General features: G+C 41.2%; 1 protein-coding gene across 12 annotated transcripts in view; it reads left to right on the top strand.

The window, feature by feature from the left end:
• The window catches only part of DLG2 (discs large MAGUK scaffold protein 2), a 2308738-nt gene that overhangs the window by 2219934 nt on the left and 72192 nt on the right, over window positions 1-16612 (top strand). For all 12 annotated transcript variants that reach the window (XM_081536923.1, XM_081536915.1, XM_081536921.1 and 9 more), the window contains 2 exons: window positions 5144-5320; window positions 14410-14485. In XM_081536923.1, the coding sequence (XP_081393049.1) occupies window positions 5144-5320; window positions 14410-14485 (253 nt within the window). The remainder of the gene's footprint in view (window positions 1-5143; window positions 5321-14409; window positions 14486-16612) is intronic.

Genomic DNA, 16612 nt, shown 5'->3' with positions numbered 1-16612 from the left:
GTCTTGTTTAAATCCTGGTTCTGCCACTTACTGGCTTTTTTTCATTTCGGTTCTTTGACTCTCATTTCTTTTATGAGATCCAAAACGCTTACATGGCAGGATTGTTAACAGAAATAATAACGAAGGGGATTCATTTCTGTGCAGATCTTGGGAACTTTACAGGCACCGTGCCATAACAGTATCTCCATAACGGTCTTGTGAGTTCATGCCATCATTATCTGCATTTGATCAATGAGAGAATGGTCGTTTCTGGTTGAGAGGTCATCTAAGGGGTTAAGCCACAGACCTAAAATTCACAACTAGCAATGACAGAGTTGGGACTTAACACTCTGATCTTTCCTTTCTCCAAAGCTTGGTGTGTAACTGGTATGCTGGCTCAAACCCAGCAAATTGAGGGAGACAATGAATAGAATGTCTTTAGCACATTGTGGGACACTTAATAAGCACAATTTTGGTCTGGTACCTAGGTCTCCGCAGCCAGATTGGCCAGCCCTGAGGACAAGCATCTGCTTCACCCCTCCCTCCCTAGGCTTCCCTGGTGGGCAAGGGGCCGCCACATGTTGAAATGCAGGACGGGCAGGAGGGATGGGAGAGCCGTTGCGTTATTTATGTCTAATTCCACTTGTCTAATGGACTAGTTAAAAGCACCCTGGGTGGAAAGTGTGAGTCTTAATGGCATTTTATAAAAGTTGCTGTGATGAATTAGCACATAAAGCAAATTAAAAGCAGCTTATCGCTTGTTAAAGTAGGTGACGGGACAATGTAGCCTCTTCCCCAGATGTGATGATCCATTAATATCCAAAGGAGCCAGGAGCTGCTGAAATGTGTCAGCTGATTGTTTTTAGGGACCTGCCAAGTCTGAATCAGTGTGATCCTAGAGAGGCAGTTTGTCCAAGATAGTAGAACTCATGGAGAGAGTGTGTTGCATCCCAAGGGTGGGAAGTCTCCCCTCAGGAATACTTGGGGGAACTTCCCTGGTGGTCCAGTGGCTAAGATTCCATGCTCCCAATGCAGGCCCAAGTTCAATCCCTGGTCAGGGAACTAGATCCCACATGCCACAACTAAGAGTTCCCATGCTACAACCAAAGATCCCACATGTTGCAACTAAGACCCATTGCAACCAAGTAAATAAATGTTTTCTTGAAAAGATGACTTGAGACTAGAATGGAGCTCAGTAAAATGAATGGGTCACCTGCTGAGGACCTTTGGGATTGGTTTCTGCTGCCCTCCCCTTACAGACCAGGACACTGAGACTTGAAAGAAGTGGAGCTTTCAAAGTGAAAGTGTTAGTCACTCAGTTGCGTTGGACTTTGCGATCCCATGGACTGTAGCCCGTCAGGCTCCTCTGTCCATGGAATTCTCAGGCAAGAATACTGGAGTGGGTTGCCATTCCCTTCTCCAGGGGATCTTCCCAATCTGGGGCTCAAACTCAGGTCTCCTGCTTTGCATGCCAGACTCTTTACCAGTCTGAGTCACCAGGGGCTTTCAAAGATCATCCAAAATATTTCCATAGACCTTTCTGAAGGCCGGCCTTGTACCCAGCGCTATACTGGGTCTTGAGGATACAGAGGAGTTTTAGATACCTTTGTACACAGTCCATAAGACAGCTTCTGAGTGGCACAGTGGGGCTCAGAAACTGGAATTCAAATCCCAGTGCATTTTTCAGAATAATTATCATAGTAGTATTAGCTAACATTTATTGAGCACTTGCTACTGCCAGGCTGTGTTATTATACTTCACATGTGTTATTTCATTTAATCCTCACCACAGCTCTTCGAGGTGGCTGGTGTTATTACTATGCCATTTTATAATTAAGAAAGCTTGAAACCCAGAGAGGTTAAGTACCTTGTTCAAGATCACAGTTAAAAAGTTGCAAACCCAAGTAGTCTGACCCTAGAGCCTGCCTTCTTGGCCACCACCTGCCAGCTTTCCTGATGGCTTTTCTACCTCCAGTCCCCACACTTTACATCCAGAAGAGCCTGGAGCTGAACTAGAGGTTTGGGGACCTTAAGATAAGGAATACTGGGGACAGGAGCTGAGCAGTAAGGGAACATCAGGGATCTGGGGGAGAAGAAGTGGTCAGCTCTGAAGGGAAGATTAGAATTTCCTGATATGGCCGAGTCATGGGCACTCTAATGAAATAACCAGGGATGTGCATTTTGGAGTCAGGCCTTATTCTAGGTTCAGTTTCTACCAGTATTTACTTGTGACCTGGGAGAGATTTCTGAACTTCCTGAACCTCCTCTCCCGTCTATTAAGCAGGGATACTAATAATTACCTTTCAGGTTTTTATGATGTCAAATATAGGACAATGAACACAAAGGGCCAGGCCCCCTAACGTGGGCATGAATAGTGCTTGTCATCATGATTCTCATCCTTGTCCCCTCGTCACCACCTTCACCACCTCCCAGACTGGGGTGGGGTAAGGGGGCAAGGTGGAGACCACTGAACTAGGACTTAGGACCAGGAGACCAACACTCCAGCCCGAGGTTGCTGCCTCTAAGCCACGTGTCCTGCGTTAGTTGGAAGGGGCCTCGCTTGGTATGCCCCTCACCTGTAAAAAGGGGATACTAAGTACTGTATCCATTGTACTTTCTTTCTAGGAATGGACTGAGGCATAAATGAGAAAGTGTATGTGAATATGGTTTCCAGTCTATGGAGTGAGTGTTGGGGTTCCTGAGGACAGCTCCCAACTAGGAGGGCTTGTTGGACCCTCATCTTCATGGCTATGATTTATTGCAGAAAGTGGATACAAAGTCAACTCAGCAAAAGGAAAAAAGCATGAGACAAAGTCCAGAGGAAATGAGGTGCCAGCTTCCAGGAGTCCTCTCCCATTGAGGTCAGGAAGGACATGCTTAATTCCTCCAGTGATAGATTGTGACAACATGTGTAGAATGTTGTCTACCAGGGAAGCTCCTAACACACTCAGTGTCCAGGGATTGTATTTGGGGCTGCTAACATAGGCACCCTCTCTGCCTGGCACCTACCACAATTCCAGACTCCCAGGGGAAAAGCAAGTATTCAGCTTAAATGATCCTGTTTATGTAGACAGTTTAGGCACAGTAAGCCATTCTTAATAGGAAATGGAAAGAAGCCTCCGAAAAGCTGAGTTCCCAAATGTCAGCCAAGGGCTGTCCTTGTACGCAGGCCTTTTTAAGGATGCAGTATCAGGATTGTTATGTCAGTCTGTTTTTGCACAGAGTAGAATCCATAGAAAGGATGTTTATAAGTATACACTCAAAAGGGGAAAAAGAGGTGTATAATAACAACAACAACAGCAACAACCACAACGGTTCATACTTAATGACTGTCACTATGTGTAGGCACTTTTGTGTATGTTTTACATGTATTACCTTAGGTAGCATTTCATCTGTAGGACAATCCTGTGATAGAGGTGCTGTTATCATCACCGTTGTTGTCATCACTATGTTATATACCGGGGAACTGAGTCCTCAGAGGGGCTCGGGAGTGTGCCTGGGTTACCACCTGTATGACTAGTACGAGAGATGTACTGGGACTAGAACACAGCCCTAACAGTGTGGCCCCTGAGTCTGTTTTCTTAGCCACTAATAGACTACATTCTGCTGGGTGCATCCAATATGTTATTTCATTAAAGCTCACAGCAGCTCCGAGTGAATTTAGTTATTGGACTAATTTTGCATTTAAAAAACTGTGGTTCTGGAATGTTAACTTGTGTCTCATCCACCAGCCAGAGAAGTGACAGTCAGGAGTGAGTCTCTGCCTCCTCTCAGCCCCCTTTTCCTGGTGAGGGTTTTGTGAAGTCTTTGATAAGGAAGATGCAGATGGTTAAGGTGGAAATGAGTATCTGAGACGCCCCCCTCACCATATTCCACCACTTGGGGACAGAGTTAATGGAAGAAGGGGCTGTATTGCAAGTAATTCAGCTTTTCCTGTAGTATTTGAGGGCTGATGCCTTCAACTCATTTGGGTTGCCATCACAGCCGATGTGACATTTCTTTCATGAGAGGAGGGAAAAGAAAGAAAAAGAATCACACTTGGTCCTCAATGACTTTTGACAAATCTGTCCACCAAATATAGCTACTTTTGCTTGCATAGTGGCTACACTCTAAGGAAATTCTTAGAATAGAATCAAAGGGGAAAAAACAGGGACATGGCAAAGTCTGCTTCTCTAGGGAAATCACAGGTAGTGTGTGTGTGGTGATGGTTTGTGGGAGACACAGGAAGAGATGGACAGGGTAGGACTTGAGACGAATTTTGAGCTGCTTGGGAGCAAGAGCTAAGGTCTTGGTCATCATTTAATTCTGCTTCCAACTCCTTTACCCCACCAGTCATACGTATTACAGTGTTAGGCTTAGTGAAGGCTCAGTAAAGGCTGTTCAGTGGGGAAAACATGATACATACAGCAAGAATTACAATTAAGAGTGATAAATGCAATGACAAGGTAGGCTTGGTATTCTGTGGAAGCAATTTGATCCATCTGAGAAGATTTGTTCTTCACACAAAATGCTGCATTCAGAAAGATGCCCATCATTCTCTTCATTATTTCCTTCTTTATAGTGATTTGTAAAATTTGATTGTAGTGAGAGAGAGAAAAAAATCTCAATAAGGTACTAACCTACCTTTTTCATCTTCCATTATCACCTTGTTGCATGTGATGATCTCCAAGAAGCAGTATCCCAAGGTTTTTTTTAATATTTCTTTTATTGTGGCAAAGTCACATAATATAAAACATACTATTTTAGCCATATTTAACTGTAAAGTTCAGGGGCACTAAGTCCATTCAGATTGTTGTGCAATTCTTACCACCATCCATCTCCTGAATTTTTCACCTTTCTGAAATGAAACCTGTTCCCATTAGACACTAACTCCCCATTGCCCCTCCTCACTCTCCACTCCCTGGACTCTGGCATCTACCAGTGAGCAGTACCCCAGGTTAAGGGCCCCAATAGGCTGCCCTTGTGACCTCCAGGAGAAGTAAGAAGTAACCTTGATTTGTGACCAAAGCAGTGGGAACATTGGCTGGGATTCCAGGGGTTAGTCCTGGGAGTGGGTACCCAGTGGCCAGGGGTTCTCAGGGCAAGAGTGAAAAATCGAAATGATAAATCCTGGATCTGAGCTGCCAGAGATTCCTAATAGTGTTCTCTTATGTCATTTCTTCCAGAGCCATGTTCGACTATGACAAAAGCAAGGACAGCGGGCTGCCGAGTCAAGGACTTAGTTTTAAATACGGAGATATCCTCCACGTTATCAACGCCTCTGACGACGAGTGGTGGCAGGCCAGGAGGGTCACGCTGGAGGGCGACAGCGAGGAGATGGGGGTCGTCCCCAGCAAGCGGAGGTAAGGAGGCCTTTCCGGTCCCAAGGATTTGCTGTTCACCTCCCCGGGGTGTGGAGGGGAGGGGAGACGAAGATGTGGCAGACCGTTCCCAGGATGTCTGTCTGAGTGGGTTAGTCAGCCTGTGCAGAAACTGTCAGTGGGGACAGGGGACACAGATTAAATAGTCTCACTCTTCTCATGTTAGGTTTTCACCCAAACTGGTAACCGTGATATAGCATAAAGCAAGAAAGAAGATCTGCTTATTCTGCCTTCCTAAAACTTGCCAGCTTTCATACGTTCAGGGGGATGCTTATCAGCTTGTATCTGACTTACAGACTCAGAGAGGTTACTTCAGAGGTTCATCATTTACTGGGTTACTTTATAGAAAGTCCAGGTGAAAGCCAAGTAAAATAGAACATTTTCAAAGCTGAGGTCCTGGCTTTGTATTCTGTCCAAACATTGATGGGAAAAGACTAAAAAACGCCAATCCAGAATCAGATACTTGGGGATAAACAACAAGGTCCTGTCTAGTACAGAGAACTATATTCACTATCCTATGATAAACCATTGTGGAAAAGAATATTTAAAAAGAATGTATACGTGTGTATAACTGAATCACTTCGCTGTGCAGCAGAAATTAACACTACATTGTAAATCAACTATACTTCAATTAAAAAAATAAAAAGACAGTTTCATTGGAGAAAAAAAACAAAATTAGATACTTGAGCTATGAGCTGCTAAACATCTGGTGAGTTCTAAAGAGTGGGTTTACAGAGGTTTATTTACAGCTTCAGTTACTCCTGGTCCCCACCCCAACCAGCTTCCACTCAGATATTTAGTTCTGTATATATTTCCTAAGACTGTTATGTTCTAGTGTATGTATGGCTGAGTCCCTTCGCTGTTCACCTGAAACTATCACAGTTGTTAATCGGCTATGAAGTAAAGTGTTAGGGCTCAGTCATGTCTGACTCTTTGCAACCCCATGGATTGTAGCTCTCCAGGATCCTCTGTTCATGGGGTTCTCCAGGCAAGAATACTGGAGTGGGTTGCCATTTCCCTATCCAGGGGATCTTCCTGACACAGGGATTGAACCCGTGTCTCCTGCATTGCAGAAGCCACCAGGGAAGCCCTGTTAATTGGCTATACCCCAATATACAACTAAAAGTTCAAAAGAAAAGAAAAGGAATATTATGTTCTTTCTCTTCTAAGCATTTCTTCAACTCTGCTTTTGAAAGGCAGGGATAAACTTCAGAACAACTGTGCCCTTCATCTGTCCCCAGCAGCTTCTGTCCATCACCACTAGAAAGGAACTCTTCTTCCCATGAGTATCCTCTTGGCACCAAGATAGTGTCTGAGAAACAAATGATCTGCTCCCTAGAGAAGAGATGGTATGAAGTCAAAGTCAGGAATAATGTTTATTCAAAACAGTCACTAACTTTTCTCGAGCTATGAAGGGCTCTCCTCCTCGAATCCAAACATCCCAATACCTTTGTAGAAAATCCTCCTGAAGCTGAGTATTCCAGTGCTGCTGCACACAAAGTGACCCAGTGACTGAGGTAGCGCCACCCACAGTGGGAAGATGGAAATTCTCCCTAAGAATAACTGTGAACCATTTGAACCTCAGAGAAGACTGGTCCCCCGTCTTTTCCTGCCGGTGGGCACACAGCCCAGGGTGAATGTGAGGAGAGCAGGGCAACTTGACTGTCTCCCCACCGACTCTCTAAGCCCAGGCCTGTGGATCTCCCACCGGCAGACAGTTCTCTAAACCCCTGGAAGTACAAGTGAAAATATTAGTCACTCAGTCACATCTGACTCTTTGCAACACCATGGACTGTAGGCGTCTCTGTTCATGGAATTCTCCAGGTAAGAGTACTGGAGTGGGTTTGCCATTTCCTACTCCAGGGGATGTTCTCAACCTGGGGATTGAACCCAAGTCTCTTGCATTGCAGGCAGATTCTTTACCATCCAAACCTCTGGGCTCCTGCATAATTGCCTGACGTTGCTTTGAGAGGACATTCTGAGTTTGTAGTTTTTTGTGTTTTCTGAATTTGAAGCAGTAACTCCCAGGAGTAGGATATATTCTGTTTTTCAATTTCCATTTACTTTTGAAAAATGTCAAGGCAGCAAGCATTTTGGTTTGCTTTGATGTGATTAATCAGAGATGTCTGCAGGGCTGTTCTGTAGAAGAAGGAGCCATCTTGTTGAATATGGGTAGAAATAGGGTAGGGAAGGAAAGCTTTCTGGAAAGACATTTCAAGTAATTTTAAGGAAATCCTTTTAGTAGTTGGAACTGCCTAGAGATAGTATGGGTTACCTGGGAAGACAGTGAATGAGAATAATGGCTTTCACATCAAGGGAACATTATGAAAACTTACAATACGCCCACTCTCTCCCTCACACACAATGACACACAGAGGCACTCTGATTCAGTCCATCTGGAGATCTGTATTTGTGTGTACGTCTCTCTAGAAGATTCTGAAGATCCCGGGGCACTAAGTAGTATAAAAGGGAAGCAAGCTTTGAGTGGGACAGCTGAGCTACATAATTTTCTGTCACTTTCCAACCCTGAGATTCTGTGATTCTAACCAGTCTTGTCAGTAATCCTTCATTTGTTCAATTGCACATCACTGTCCCCCTGGGAACATTCTCAGTGTTAGTCCTCCTGGGTAAGTTTCTGCCTGCTGGAGGTCATTCTTGAATTGGCTCTCTCTCAAATATTTTGGGAGAAAACCATCCTAACCACCATGCTGGCCTGGAGAAGAAATGTGTCTAGTGACTCTAATGTTGATATTTGCATTCTTGCTCATGAAGGGTGCAGTACTGCCCATCTCATGTGTGTGTGTGTGTGCGTGTGTGTGTGTGTGTGTTTATGGCTGTAAATGAATTTCTATTAAATTTTCCCCTTAGGATGGTAACTCTTTCCAAAAATGTTACTATTATTGTTTTATGTGTTTATAAAAGTAACACATTTCATTGTAGAAAATGGGAAAATTTAGAAAAGTATCAAGAAGAAGTAAAAATCACTTATATCCCACAAAGCATTCTTGTGCACTTACCTTAATGCGATTTAAAATCTGTCATGAGCCTTCCCTAGGGCTGCTCTTTAATGCTTAGCTTCTAAAGGAGGCACTCTCATTTTATACTGCATTCAGCATCTTACAACTGTAGCTCAGAATAAATGGTTGCTGGTATGCATATGATTTATTATTAGATTAAGGTTATTTTTTTCAATCCTTAATTCCTCTCTGGCCCCTTTTCAGTTAGAGGCCAGAGAGGAATTATGGTTCAGCTCCTAGAGCCAGTTTGGAAAAATTTCATAATGGATAACATCAGTGTGTGGCTTTACCCTTTATAAAAATGTACTCTATTGATGATTCCATTTAATCGTTTCAATGAAACCATAAGATGAAGAGTATGAAAATCATTGCCTTCTCCCTCTCTCTTTTTTGAAGTTGGTAAATAAATTTTATTTAAATAAATGTCCCTTGAACATGCTCGACACTGTTGTAAGCCCTTTACAATTAATTAGCTTATTTAAACCTCATTACAACCCTGTGGGGAAGGTAATATAATTATCCTCATTTTACAAACCAGGAGATTGAAGCAGAGAGAGGTTAATTTACTTGCCTGAAATTGCCCAGCGAATAAATGATATAACTGGGATTTGATTCCAGGCTATAACGCTCTTAACTCATATGCAATTCCTGCCACCCAACATTATAGAAATAAGAATTGACAAAATTCAGTTCAGCAAGCACCGCATGAGCACCATCTGTGTGCCAAGTGCTGTCATCAGGCCACTGCCTGGGGCCCGGTGTTTGTGGGACCAGCATGGAACTGTGGCACAGTTACACTGGTGAGGACAGAGGGCTACAGTGTAAATAAAGGTGCTGTCTTAGTTCCGGCTGCTGTGACAAAATACCATTCATTGGGTGACTTGGACAACAGACATGTATATTTTGCAGTTCTGGAGTTCAAAATCAAGGCACTAGCCTGAATGAGGTTCCCAGAGAGAGGACATTCCTCCTAGTTTGCAGACTCTTGCTATTTCCTCATATGGCTGAGAGAGAGAGAGATCTTTTTTGTCTGTCTCTTCTTTTTGGCCACTAATCTGATTCATGAGGGCTCCACCCTCACGACCTTATTACCTCTGAGTGTCTCACCACCAAAGACCACCACCCTGGGGGTCAGGGCTTCAACATATGAATTTTGTGTGGACACAAACATTCAGTCCATAGCAGGTATCAAGGGAAGTGAAAGGGCAGCAGACAGAGGAGTGAATTCCATATGTGATAGACTATGTTTTGTGCTGGTGCTTTCAAATACAAGATTTTCTTTAATCTTCACAAAAGCTTCGTAAGGAAACTGAAGATCAGAGAAGTCAGGTAACTTCCCCAAGGATACACAGTCAGCCACTGGCCTAGGTCTCTCTGTAGCAAGACCAGATGGCTTTTCACTTCCCCAAAGGTATACTAGAAGCCCTTGAAGATTAAGAAGCTCTTACATGTTTAAATACTGTATTAACCATTTTTGGTGTTATTTAATATTCACCATAATTTTTCAAGTCTGTCTTAATATCCTAATTTCACCAGTCTCATGAAACCTGAGATCCTAAGAGGTTAAGTAACCTACCCTAAGTCACAGAGCTAGTAAGTGGCAGATGGAGAATTCCAATGCATATTTGTGTGATTTCTAAACCTGGGCTCTTAGCACAGAATCTCTCTTTTCTGAGATTACATAGTTTCTGAAGAGCCAAACTGTGATGTGTTCCCCTGTCTCTTAATCCAAGTTGCTATTCATTGCCCCACAGTGACTGGGCTCTCAGATGGCAGCTTGCAGCTAGTATTGAGTAAGTGTTCATTCACTTAGCTTCCCTGCAAGCCTGTGGCCAGTAACCTATATGGTGTTTCAATCCTCCCTGCAGCGGGGCCTGGTGGAGCACAGGCAAAGGGATACCCAGCCCCAAATGCTGTTCTCACATCCAGTGCTACAAGCCTGCCCTCATTGTGTGTTTGGCGGGAACCTGAAAACGCCAGATGGGAGGAAGGTAAGAGGACAGAGGAAGACAGTTGGGCTCATTAAAGCATGGCCATTTGGTGCTCTCTGGAGATGCTAGATGTCAGAACTGATTGCTCAAATTTTGCCATCCAGTTTAAGTTTTCAGTATTTTGGTCAGTGACCAAACCAGGGTGGAGAGGATTATTTCTGCTTAAACAATCTAATTAATTGCTTGCCTCTTGAGTATGAGAGAAGTATGTCAGTCCTTCTCATCACGAGTCAGTCTTTCCACACAGGTGACCCACGATTTCCTTGGGTAAAGATCTATGGTTCTTAACATCATGTATTTCTGCCCAAGGAGTCTCACTTAGTAGAACAGAGAAGGTGATGCTACACTTTTACATAGATTCCTACTAAGGAAAAAAGTCAGGAAATGGTCAGCAAGTTTTTTTCAGAAACACTAGTTTTTTGGGCAAGTCACTTCAACTCTCTGAGCCTTAGGTTTCACATCCAGGTCAAGAACCAGTAAGCCTCCTCGATGATTCTTTCATTCATTTACCAACAAGTATTAAGCACCTGCTATATGCCCAGCTTCATCTTAAACCCTGGATTATCATGCCGATTATAGATAAGATAGGTAAGGTGGTTAGCATGCATCTAATACTTTCGTGCGTACTCAAATGATATACATTTTCCTTTCTCCAAATTTTGAGCTTTTGATGCTCAGAAAAGCACAGTATTATGTAGGGACCTGTCTCTCAGCCCTAAGTGATCTTGGCAATAAACTGTCCACATGCATCCCAAGAAGCACTAGGAGAGAGGACAGGACTGAGGCAAGTGAGGAAAAAAGATAAGCCACACCCCTTGCTACCCAGGAGAAAAGATTTGCAGAGACCCCCAAGAGGCAATTAGCGTGGGCCTCTGGGATGGAAAAACAACTATGGTTGGGGATGCAATAAATGTGAAAAGACTGCTGAGGAGAGAAATCAATCCAGTGTTTGTGATGTCAGATTGCAAATAGACATCTAGCTAACCTGAATTTCAGTGCTAAAAGCAAATTTATTCTGAGTTTTGAGGCCAGCCTGTCAAAACAGGTATTATGTCAGTGACTCAGTGCTTGAATTTGGTTATGGTTTATTTAATTCAGGACAATCGGGATTTGGGATGCAAAGAAGGAGGATAGTTATCATTTGTGAGAAAGTGAGCCCTGACTCCTAAGGAACTATGTTGGTCTTGAATTGTGGGTGACCCTCTACAGTCTCATGGATGTTGAAAATCCCACTGGATAAGGGAGGCATGGAAGGTCCTTAAATACTGTTTCCCAAACAGAATGGATATGGTCAGACACTGTTAGAAGATATGTGCTCAGTCCCTATTCCTACCATTTTCTAATTTAAGAAGCTTTGAGTCTTAGCTTTTCTAGCCATAAAATGGGACTGAGAATACCACACTTGGTTATTGTTAGGGTCAAATGAATGATGTAAATGTGAAAGACTTTTTCATTAATAATTATATGTTAAAATTTCAGTTACCACTTATATTATCATCTTTATTACTCATGAAACTTCCAACCCAAGTAGAAATCAAAGCTTTCCGATTTCCTTCTTGAGTGAACCAAAATCTACCACTCCTACAGTAAGGCTTTAATTTTTTCTTTTTTTAAACTTTTTTTGTTGTTTGTTTGAAGATCGGTAATAAACCATATCACATATTAGGTGTGTTTGTGTGTGTGTCTCTGTCTGTCTGCCTGTTCATCTGACTTAGTCTCTGCAACTCGTTTAAGATTTAAGTGATGAACATCTAAGGTGGCCTAATAGAAATATTTCTGAAGGAACATGGAAGGCATGAACTTAGAAGCCACGGGGGAAATGTTAGAATGCTCCGTCTAAGCAATTCTTAGAATAGAATATTGAGTTCAGCCTCATTTATGTTTGGGGCCCATGTGAGCTCTCTCACTTTATGCAGAATTGATTTTCATAGACTAATCAAATAACCATGTATTCTCTGCATGTCATTTTGGCATCCCCTAATGAACTGGTGTTTCCCATAAGTAGGCTGATTAATACAGAGATGCCAGGAGAAAGTTGGGGCTGTAACAGCAGTTTTAGAAGGACCCAAAGAGATGAATACCAATTAGCATTTGCACTTGGATTAAAACTGAGAAAAGCTGAAGAAGCTCAGAGCAGGCATTTTCACAGTGAGCATCTTTGCGCTTTGCTACTTACCTTATAGGAAGTCTTCCTTGCTCTCCTCCCAACTGTTGTATGTTGGGCGCAGGTCGAAACTCTCCATGGAACATACTGGTTTAATATCTGAGGTTAGATTTGAAGAATTTTGCTCATCTGTTTCCACTCAAATATTCTACTCTCACACCAAAATAAATATATTCTGAAACTCCATTCTGTAACTATAGAAACACCAATCTTCAATGTGTTTCAGCTGGAAACACAAAAGAACTCTCAAAGAGGAGTATGTTGTTAATTACTGATCTATGAATAGCTTAGATTTCATAAACCCTTAAAGTTGCTGTAGATTCAGGATTTTTTTCCTCTCTTTTTTTCTTTCCCCATTTTTGAAATTAGACCTAGCCATGTTTAAATAGAGTGATGCTAAAACAATGCAATGAATATTATTTTAGTTCAGCTGTTAAAATTTATTGAGGACTTGCTGTAATACTCTGAGTAATATGTGGACTTGCCCTCGAGGAACATAGACTCTTTTATGTGCAACTCAAAAATAAACAGCACACAGGAAAACAAGAGATAACACCAATGAAGACAAACAAGTGTTGTGGGGCTTGGAGGATGGAACGATCATGCCTAATTAGAGAGGCTCAAAAAAAAAAAGTAAGAGAAATATTTAACTTCTCTTTTCAACTCCATCCTTCAAATAGACACAAGACCTGCCGACTTTATTTTATTAGTGTTTCTCAAACCCTTCCCTCTCCTCCACTTCATTATCGCTCCTCATCATTTCTTGCCTGGATTATGGCAATAGCTTCTTAATAGGCTTCCTGCTTCCCACTGTTCCTTCCCTCCTCCAATCCATCTTCCTCCTCCCCCAGAGTCAGTTATTTAAAATGCTAATCTAGTCTATCGTTTCTTGGCTTTATAGCCTCTAACAAATTGCGAGGATTCCCCAAGGCAAAGCCCCATGTCCTTAGTGTAGAGGGATCCCCTTTATATTATAAAGGAGGCCCCGCCACCTCCCCAGCCTCATGTCCCTGTGCTGTATGTACACTGTATCAGAATCCTCCTGCAATCTTTAGCTTGATTATAACTTCAGGTAATGGTACATGTTGTTCCTCCTGTCTGGGAGATTCTCCTTAAACTTTTCCCACTGACAAGCTCTTTCTCACCATTTAGGTCTCGCAGAAATGTACTCTTCCTCCAAGAAGCCCTCCTCATTGCTTTCCACTCCTCATCACCCTCCAATGAGATAGATGTGCCCACCCACCTTGCTATCAACAGTCTTATTGTGCAGTAGTGTCTGTCTTTTTATGCCTCTGTCCCCTCCAAGAAGACATTACTATGCCTTCATTGAAGTCATGCTTTTTAATTTTTTTTTCCCTCAACACCTTACTTGATACAGGGTAGGCTTTCAATAAGTGCTTGATGAATGAATGAAGGTAAAATAACAAAAACTGCAGAGATGGCAGCAGAAGGGAAGTTCCAGATTATAACATGTTTGGTTTGAGGTAAAAGTAAACACCTCAGCTTTCTTAAAGAGAAGGAAAGTAAAAGGAAGCAAACAGAAAAGGATGTTAGGAGAGGAGAGTTTACTTAGCCTCCACTTTAGGTGTTTGTGTCTGTGGACTGTGATTTCTTGAAGTAGATTCTGATTGATCCAGGCATTTAAATAGCATATATTAGGTTTTTATTCCTTCCAAATAGGTGACGATTCAGTACATGTAACACAAAAATTTCAAGGGACGTGTTAGCAGGTTAGAGATGTTATATCGAGACTTTTTATACTAACAAAGAAACAGAAATATTTTAAAACACTTTATTTGATCTTAAGGATAAGAAGAAGAGGTATTCTTCATTGGATAAGGAATTTAAAACCATAAATGCTTGCCATGTGATAGACTCTTTATTTTTCATTTTCCTTAGGGTGGAAAGAAAGGAACGTGCCCGATTGAAGACAGTGAAGTTTAATGCAAAACCTGGAGTGATTGATTCAAAAGGGGTAGGTACAAAATAATTGAAACATTAAGTTCTCTCGGTTGCCATGGATTTATCTAAAATTAGCATGTAAGCTTTCAGTAACAGACAGATTATGGAGCTACAAGACAGTAGATCACTGTTAAAAATGTATTGCTAAAAGCCATGATGTGATTTCTGATGAAATAGATCTATAATAAATATACTAAATATTGGGGGTAAAGCTGCTAGTGATCAGCAGAAATGATGTGTTATGAAGGTGATATAATGACTATAGTGAAGAAGAAAAGAGATAGTTTTGGTATTTTTATTTCTCTAATTTTTTTTCTTTTAAAATAAATATTCTCAAAGGCTAGATTCTATAAAAGATGCCTGCTCATCATAAGATATATCTAATCCTTTACACATTATAAAGTTAGGGCAGTGATCATGGAAATATACAGATGGATCATCTAAGTGAATACATGGATTGTTGTGACAGACATAGAAAAGAAGAAAATTAACAAATGAAATTTAGGGTTATGCAACCATCACCACAGTCAACTTTAGAATATTTCATCACCCCATAAAGAAATCCTGTAGCAGTCACTTCCCTCTCCCCAGCCCTCTGACCTAGCCCTAGGGAACTACTAACTTACTTTGTCTCCATAGGTTTGCCTATTCTGTATAGTTCACACAAATGGCATCATATACTATGTGGTCTTTTGTGACTACTTCTTTCACTTACATAACATTCTCAAAGCGCCTCTATGTTGCAGCGTATAAGCACTTCTTTTCTTTTCATTGCCCAACAATAGTCCATGGTATGGATATACTCGTCTAAATGTATCCATGCATCAGTTGGTGGAAATTTGTGTTGTTTCCACTTTGGGGCAATTATGAATAATGCTATCAACATTTGTGTACAGATTTTTATATAGAAATATACTCTTATTTCCATTGGGCATGTACTTAGGAGTGGAATTCCTGGGTCATATGATATCTCTGTGTTTAACATTTGGGGGAACTGCCTATTTCCAAGGTGGCTGTAACATTCTACATTCTCACCACCAGTGTATGAGGGTTCCAGTTTCTCTGCATCCTTGCCAGCACTTGTTATTATATGTCTTTCTGCTTATAGTCCTCCTGTTTGGTCTGAAGTGGTATCTCATTGTGGTTGTGATTTTTATTTCCCTAATTACCATTGGTATTAAACATCTTTTCATGTGCTTATTGACCAGTTGTATATCTTCTTTGGAGAAGTGTCTTTTTGGATCCTTTGCCCATTTTTAAAATGGCATTCCTTTGTTGTTGCTGAGCTGTAGAAGTTCTTTGTATATTCCAGATATTAATCTCTTATTAAATATACATTTTCCAGATATTTTCTCCCATTCTATGAGTTGTCTTTCTTCAAAATGTCTTTTGGTGCACAAAAATTTTTGATTTTGATAGAGTTCAATTTACCTATTTTTTCTTTTGCTACTTTCTTTGGTATTGTATGTAAAAAACCAAGGCCATGAAGATGTCCATATTTTCTTCTGAGTTTTATATTTTTAGCTGTTACATTTAGGTGGATGATCCATTTTGCATCAGTTATTGTGTATGATATGAAGTAGGATTGTAATTTCATTCTTTTGCACATGAATTGTTTTCTTAGTTTTATTTTTTGATAGTTCATTGCAAGTATATAGAAATGTAATTATGGTGTCTATCAGCCTTATTATACCTTGCTACCTTGCTGAATCCATTTATTAATTGTAATAGCTTTTTGGTTGATTCCTCAGGATTTTCTATCTACAAGGTCATATTATGTGCGAAAAGAGAGTTTTACTTCTTTCTTTTCAATCTAGGTGACTTTTATTTCTTTATCATAACTGATTGCCTTGGCTAGAACTTCCTGTATAGTTTGTATGAACGTAGCAAGCTGTTCTATTCCTGACCTTAAGGGGAAAGCATTTAATTTTTCCTGTTGTATGATGTAAGTTGTGAGTTGTAAAGTTTTTTTAAAATCTATTTTTAAGTGATAATACAAGAATCGTATTGCTGTATTATAAAATACCTTTCCCCACCTTCTGCTTTCCTGTTCTCTTTCTCTTCATATCCTTTCCTTTACTTTTCTGTCCTAACATTTTTGACTTGTGAGCATCACACAGAACCACAAGTTTAGGTCAAC

The sequence above is a fragment of the Giraffa tippelskirchi genome, chromosome 10 (assembly GCF_054371585.1).
Source record: "Giraffa tippelskirchi isolate mGirTip1 chromosome 10, T2T-mGirTip1v1.2.pri, whole genome shotgun sequence".
Taxonomy (NCBI): Eukaryota; Metazoa; Chordata; class Mammalia; order Artiodactyla; family Giraffidae; genus Giraffa; species Giraffa tippelskirchi.
This window is presented reverse-complemented; position numbering and strand designations above follow the sequence as displayed.